Source organism: Physeter macrocephalus, chromosome 18 (assembly GCF_002837175.3).
Source record: "Physeter macrocephalus isolate SW-GA chromosome 18, ASM283717v5, whole genome shotgun sequence".
Classification (NCBI taxonomy): Eukaryota; Metazoa; Chordata; class Mammalia; order Artiodactyla; family Physeteridae; genus Physeter; species Physeter macrocephalus.
In genome coordinates, this window is record NC_041231.1 from 29,640,060 (window position 1) to 29,647,970 (window position 7,911).

At 39.8% G+C, this 7,911-nt stretch overlaps 1 protein-coding gene across 10 annotated transcripts in view; it reads left to right on the forward strand.

Moving 5' to 3' along the window:
• Positions 1 to 7,911, forward strand: part of ADAMTS9 (ADAM metallopeptidase with thrombospondin type 1 motif 9) — a 231,858-nt gene that overhangs the window by 24,027 nt on the left and 199,920 nt on the right. For 9 of the 10 annotated variants that reach the window (XR_008615619.1, XM_055079382.1, XM_028478511.1 and 6 more), the window contains exons 4-6: positions 4,388 to 4,677; positions 6,968 to 7,051; positions 7,152 to 7,267. Coding sequence is in view for 9 of the 10 variants with exons in the window: in XM_055079382.1 (XP_054935357.1) it covers positions 4,388 to 4,677; positions 6,968 to 7,051; positions 7,152 to 7,267 (490 nt within the window). In the remaining variant the exon portion in view is untranslated. The remainder of the gene's footprint in view (positions 1 to 4,387; positions 4,678 to 6,967; positions 7,052 to 7,151; positions 7,268 to 7,911) is intronic. The other variant, XM_028478513.2, reaches the window with a different exon arrangement.

A 7,911-nucleotide genomic window follows, 5' to 3' on the forward strand; every position in this document is an offset into this window, starting at 1 on the left:
AAATGTTCCTGCATTTGTAGTCACAGTGAATATTTGAATCTTTAAAGCTCTTACTCTTTGTAATGCCAAATTCAAAACTGCTTGCTAAAATGGTTAATGTGGTAGAAATTAGTTGGGCTAATTAGGTCAATAAATATTATTCTAACTCATTAGGATAAAAGGTCAGATGGTTAAAAGACTGGGAAGTATGTATTAGAAGATGTTGCTTTTGATTGTGAAGACGTAATTTTATTCCTGCATTTTTATACCATGTAAAGCATACTGAATTGTTTCTTTGACACACAGATTAGCTGTGAATGAAATGTCTTCCAGGTGTATTAGAATTTACATGGGTTTTTCTGTGTTACCACTCTGTTCTCTGTCAGAAATCTCTTTCAGTGATTAATGCCTTAATTTCTTCAACTTTGCTACCTTAATAAGTGTACCTTTTTTCCAATTAGTGCCTTGGTTTATCCTCAGGTTTTCCCATGCCCAAGTCCCCTCTGATGAGGTGATTCCCCTGAATGGTCCAAAGAGTGACTTCTATATAATGTTTCCTCAGTGTTTTTCTCACTGCAGTTATGCTTTTCTCTAAATTAACCTGATAAGTCAAAATATTTATGGAGGACAATAAGTAAAAATTATCTGCTTTTTACAAACTAAGTGATGTAGTTTCTTTTTTAAACAGCTTTATTAAGATATAATTCACATGCCATACCATTCATCCATTTAAAGTGTCCAGTGGTTTTTTGGTGTATTCACAGCTATGTGCAACCATCATCACAGTCGATATTAGAACCTTTTTTTAACTTGAAAAAGAAACCCTGAACCCATTAGCTATCAATGCCTTCCCCCATGTCCCCACTCCACGTCCAGCCCTAAGCAGCTAATCTACGTCTGTCTTTATAGATTTGCCTATTCTGGACATTTTATACAACTGGAATCATATAATATGTGGTCTTTTGTGACTGGGTTACTTCACTTTATTGATAAAGTTTATCAAAATGTTTTATAGTGATAAAGGGTCATTTCACAGGAATACTTAGCAGTTATAAACAAATATGCATCTCATATCAGAGCACCAAAATACGTGAGGCAAAAATGGACAGAAATGAAGGGAGAAATAAAAAAGTCAACAATAATAGATGGAAACTTTCAATACTCTACTTTCAGTAGTGGATAGAAAGCTAAGCAGAAGATTAACCAATAAATAGAAAACTTGAACAACATTGTAAACCAACTATACCTAGCAGATATCTGTAGAACACTCTGTCTAACAACAGCAGAGCACAAATTCTTCTGAAGAACACATGGAATATTCTCCAGACTAAACCATATGCTAGGCCATAAAACATGTATCAGTAAATTTAAAAGCATAGAAGTAATGCAGAGTATCTCCTCTGACTACAGTAAAATGAAATTGGAAATCAATAACAGAGAAATGGGAAACTCAAATATATTTGGAAAGTAAATAGCACACTCCTGAGTAACCAAAGGAGAAGTTGGAAAATACTTTGAGATAAATGAAAATGAAGAGACAACATGTCAGAAGTTGTGGGTTGCAGCTAAAGCATGGCTTAGAGGGAAATTTATAGCTATGTCTTAAATGCCTCTATTAAGAAAGAAGATCTCAAGTCAATTATGTAACCTTCCACTTTAAGACACTTGAAAAAGAAAACTAAGAATAAAGATTAGAGCAGAAGTAATGAAATGGAGAATAGAAGAACAACAGAGACTTTAAAACCTTTGAAACTTTACTGATTATAATAAATTATATTAAAATATTTACAAAAGACATGAAGGGTATTATTTCACAAAATAAGTAACACATTGTAATGTATTTTTAAAAATCCAATTTTCAACGTGGCTTCCATACACCTGTTGTAAAAAGCTAGTGTTTGTGAAAATATCCACCAGGCACTCTTTTTTCCAGTTCAGGCTCAGTTTAGAAACTGTCAACCACGCCATGAGCCCATTTCAGTCCTTAGCTCTTGAGCAGTTTTGCCTGATAGAAAGAGCACTGTTTAGGGTGTTGATCAAATCCATGCCTGATTCCAGATACCACCACATCCTGTATGTGACATTGGACAAGTTGCTCAATCTCTTTGAGACTTATTTTCCTCATCTGTAAAATAGAGGTAATTTTCTCAGCCTGAGAAGAATTATGAGATAACATATGTAAAAGAGCCTACTTCAATATCTGGCATGAAGTAGGTGCTTGTCTAGTATCCATTCTCTACTCACTAGTGATTTTAAAATGGAATGACAGGGGACTTCCCTGGTGGCGCAGTGGTTGGGAGTCCGCCTGCCGATGCAGGGGACGAGGGTTCATGCCCCGGTCTGGGAGGATCCCACATGCCGCAGAGCGGCTGGGCCCGTGAGCCATGGCCGCTGGGCCTGCGCGTCCGGAGCCTGTGCTCCGCAACGGGAGAGGCCACAGCAGTGAGAGGCCCTGCGTACCGAAAAAAAAAAAAAAAAAAATGGAATGACAGCCCAAGTACATATATGGCATGGGCATGCATATGTGAATACTCTTGAAAGAGAGACTGGAAGAAAAATAGTCTAATGTTGAACCCTACTGCGTACCAGGCTTAGGGCTAGTCATGTTATCTATAGCTGTACCACATAAAACTTGTTTGACAATTTGGACTGATTTCACTATTTTAACAACCACTGAAACACTCAACTTGAGCAAAATACACATCCTGGCCTAAATTGATTGTTTCAGCAATAGGTTATAATTGTTAAATATTTGAGCCCTTAAAATATGAAACCACTCAGAGTTTATAACTTTTTTGTTGTTTTAACTGGTGTAATAAATTGTATTTCTTGTGTCTTAGGAAAGCATATTTCTTAGTTGTGCAATTTTGTTGCCTGTTTGGGCTACAGACTACTGGCATTAAAACTCTGAAACAGGGGTTTCCCTGGTGGCGCAGTGGTTGTGAGTCCGGAGCCCTTAAAATATGAAACCACTCAGAGTTTATAACTTTTTTGTTGTTTTAACTGGTGTCATAAATTGTATTTCTTGTGTCTTAGGAAAGCATATTTCTTAGTTGTGCAATTTTGTTGCCTGTTTGGGCTACAGACTACTGGCATTAAAACTCTGAAACAGGGGTTTCCCTGGTGGCGCAGTGGTTGAGAGTCCGCCTGCTGATGCAGGGGACACGGGTTCGTGCCCCGGTCCGGGAGGATCCCACGTGCCGCGGAGCGGCTGGGCCCGTGAGCCATGGCTGCTGAGCCTGCGCGTCCGGAGCCTGTGCTCCGCAACGGGAGAGGCCACAGCGGTGAGAGGGCCTGCGTACCGCAAAGAAAAAAAGAAAATTAAAAAAAAATAAAAAAAAAATAAAAAAAACTCTGAAACACATTTATGATTTGATAGGCAAGATAACTGATTAAATTCTGTTTTTACTCAAAGCATATTTTAGCAGGACCTTTTATGCTCATTCCGTTTATTGTGTGGTTGATGGCTTTGAAATTGAATATTTTCACCAGCAACACGAGCTTCAAACCAAGTTGGAGACTAGTGCTTGTCAGAACTTTAACATGAATATGAATCACTTAGAGATCTTTGTTAAAACGTGGATTCTGATTTATGAGGTCTCGGGTGGGGCCGGTGAGTCTATATTGTTAACAAGCTTCCAGGAGTTGCCAATGCTGCTGGTCCCCGGACCACACAGTGAGCTGCAAGCTTGTGTAGAATCCAAGAGGTACCTTGGCTAGAGTCAGAAATGAGACCTCATCTGGCGTTATATATCACAGTCCCAACTACCTATTCATACTCCCTGAGTGGAATCTCCTTCTTAACTGAGCCCTGAAACAAATTAATTAAAAATTTGGAAGCATTGAACAACAGTGATTCTATTCTTATATTTCATGCATTACAGTGATTGAATACGGTAAGAGAATAATACCTTGTCATTCATTTTCTGTAGTTCCTTTGTACTGTCTATTAGCTTGCCCACCTCTTAGGCCCCTTTATACTGTATCTCATTGAATATGAAAAGTGGTGTACATGAAGCATTTCCATTTCCATTCTCTAGAGCTCTAGAGCTGTGCTGTTGGCCTTTACTCCGTATATGGCAAAGAACAATGAATACAAACCACTTAACCCCAGCCAGACTTTTGTTACCGAATGAAAAGAATAAGCAATTGTTTCCCCGAAACTCAGGCCTGATTTTCTAATACCTTAAGTGAGCATTTATGGAAGCTTCCAGAAAAGCTAATTTCAAGTCCTTAGTCATTTAGACGAGAGCGCAGATAGTTTCACCCGGGGAGTCCACAGCGTGTAGAACTTGATTTGGTATGTAATTTGACGACGTAGGCATCATTTTAAGACGTGTCAAATTAAATTCTTAATATGAAATAGATGTGGCTCAAAATGTAATGCATGCCATCTGATTTGTTACAGAACACAAAAATAGTCACAGTAAGGACAAGAGGAAAACGAGGACGAGAAAATGGGGAGAGAGGAGTAGCCTGGCTGATGACGTGGCAGTATTAAAAAGCAGCTTAACCAAAAGGGCGTTTTCTGCCTATGGTAACAAGACGGACAGCACAAGGGAAAAGAGGACCCACAGGAGAACAAAACGTTTTTTATCCTATCCACGGTTTGTAGAAGTGATGGTGGTGGCAGACAACAGAATGGTTTTATACCATGGAGCAAACCTTCAACACTATATTTTAACTTTAATGTCAATTGTAAGTACATTCAAAAGGAGGTGATTTATGATGTCCCTAAATGTGCCATTGGGGAATGGGTTTCCACCCAGTGTTTTGGAGAAACATTCGGGGCTGGCATTTCAGCGATTCAGGCAAGTGACTGAAGAGAACATAAGATTAGACAATGACAATAATGGGCATCAATAGTGTGTGTTTATTCTGTGTTAGACAATGTGCTTCTTACTTCAAAGGCATCATTTCTAATCCTCCTGGCAACTCTGCGAGGTAAATTGTCATTCTCATTTTGTTGATAAGAAAACTGAGCCTCAAAGGAGTTGGGTTGCTTGCCCATGGTCATGTAAAGCCAGTAAAGTGGCTTAGGGACTGCATGTGACCTTCAGCTTGTCCACTTCCCAAAACCAGTGCCCTCTGACACGTGAATTTGCACAGCCAGGTGTGGGTCGCCAGTAAGACTTTTGGATGCTGGTTGTGAATCAGAAGCACTGGTGGAGCTTTGTAAAATGTCTCTATCCCCCTCCCCAGGATTCTAATTAAGTAGCTCTGGGGTGAGTCTTAGGAATCTCTCACTCCCATTTTGAATTTTTCTACTCCCGTTTTGAATTGAAAAAGTAATAAATTTGCATGATTGAAAAACAAATCAAGCAGATCCAAAGACTAGTGAGAAAGCTGAAGTTCCTTTCCCCACCCAGGCTCCCAGGCCCCTTCCTAGAGGCAGCCACTGTGACAAGTTTATTTGCCCGTGTTTCTAACCACCACTGCCCAATAGAAATTTAATGCAAGCCACATATGTAATTTTTTTAAAATATAGATACATGTAATTTAAAATTTTCTGTTAGCCACACACACACATAAAAGAAGCAGGTAAAATTAATTTTAATCATGTGTTTTGTTTTATATCTAAATGTTATCATTTACAAAATTATTAACGAGACTAACTGTTTTTCCATACTAAGTCTTTAAAACCCAGTATGTGAAAAAAAAAAAAAAAAACAAAACCCAGTATGTGTTTCACACTCAGAACACATCTCAATTCGGACAAGCCACATTTCAAGTGCTCAGTGACCACGTGACAAGTGGCTACCATGTTGGACAAGGCAACTCTGGACATTTCTTAAGCAAATATGTATGGATACACTTTTTTTTTTCCAGAGATAGTGCATTCTCATACACGGTGTCACATATTGGTATTTTCTTGAAACACTGGAGATTGTTCCATATAGCCCATGTGCTCTGCCTTCATTCATTTTAAGCCTCAGCATAGCATTCCTATTAATAGATTGATTCTAGTTTATTTGAATGGGAATCTGCTTGTATTAAATTCCCCCAATGAATATGAAAAGCAGCCGTTTGGGAACACTGACTTAGAATTTCTCCTTCCTTCTCCGTGGCCTGTGGTTCTCCTTGTGTTTCCCTGCACTGCTGTGAATCACCCCCCACTGTGTTCCCCAACCCTTATCCCACCTGCCTCCCCTCCCCACTCTCCCTCACCCCCCTTCCTCAAGCTCAGTCCCATGTGCCCCAGCCCTCTCCTGTCCTGGAGGAGGGAAAGGGAAACCTAGTCAGGCCTTGCATAGACTCAACTCCATTTCTAACCCATAAATTCAGACCTGTTAAGGATTTTGATGACAAGCATGGACTCAGTGTCAAATTGACCTTGGCTGAGAATTCTGGCTCTGCTACTCACTGCTGGCTGTTTAGTCTTGGACAAGTTGCTTAACTTCTCTGAGCCTCAGTTTCCTCATTTGTTGAGCAAAGATTATAGTCACACCTAGCCAGAATGTTGCTGTGCAGTTTTGAGCAAGGATCTAGTGCACAGTAAGCATGCAATGGATGTTAGCTCTCATAATTAACAATAATAATGAAAACAAAAAAAAAAAAACAAAAAAAAACAGGTTACCAGGTTGTGGAGAACACAAATAGTTGGTACAACAGCAGTATTAGCAAGTATGTGGTCCATGTGAGATTCCATAAATGGCAGTCCAGCTTCAACTGGGATGAAAAAGCTTGATCAAAAGTTAATATCCAGTGTTTCGGCACAAAGAACTGCTAAGTTACATGGCAATGCAGTTTCCTTGGAAAACACCTTGAAATTTAAATTTGTTTGCATTCATTACTGTCTAAAGCTGCCGTCTGTGAATTTTACAAAGAGACTTTTAAGAATTGTTTGTTGACTAAATGAAAGTTCACAACTCCAAAATGCATATGTTGCATGAACCATAAAAAGAGGTGAAGCCCAGCATAAGAAGTGAATTGCTTATTGCTTACACGGAGTTCACAATTAACTTTGAAAAATTTATCTCGGTTGCAGGTAGCCTCTATCTATAAAGACCCAAGTATTGGAAATTTAATTAATATTGTAATTGTGAACTTAGTTGTGATTCATAATGAACAGGTAATAAAGTTTTTTTCTTCTTTCTTCTCTCTGTATCCGAAATGGCATATCTAATTGGTATTGGTGCAACGGACCAACCATAATTCTTTTCTGTATTTAGGAAGGACCTTCCATATCTTTTAATGCCCAGACAACATTAAAAAACTTTTGCCAGTGGCAGCATTCAAAGAACCATCCAGGTGGAATCCAGCATGATACAGCAGTTCTTGTAACGAGGTATATGGATGTCTATTCCTGCAGTCTTTTAGTTTCTGGTCACGTTGGTGGGATGAGGTCATATATTCCTGGTAGCCAGCCCTTAGCCCAGGGTTTTTCAACCTCAGCACTATTGACATTTCGGATCAGATGATTCTATGCTGTGGGGACTGCCCTGTGCCCTGTAGGATGTTTAGCAGCATCCTTGGTCTCTGCCTACTACCTACCGGTAACTCTCCCCCCTCTTAACTGTAACAACCAAAAGTGTTGTCTAGATGTTGCCACATGCCCTCTGAGGGTGTGTGGTGGAGGAGGGCAGAATAAACCCCCTGTTGGGAACCAGTAACCCATCGCTGCCAAGTAGGCAATACATGTGTTAGGCAGGTCTGAAAGTAAACACCTGTATAGAGCGGGCAGCTGCCATTCCCATTGAGCTCGTTACCATGCAGGATATAAGTCCAATGTTGCCAGCTTTTGTTATTCTGTAAGAAACCAGAAATAAGGATACTTTTTTTGGAAAATATTAAATCTCCCAATTTTTATTTTTATTTATTTATTTATTTTTGTGGTACGCGGGCCTCTCACTGTTGTGGCCTCTCCCGTTGCGGAGCACAGGCTCCGGACGCACAGGCTCAGCGGCCGTGGCTCACGGGCCCAGCCGCTCC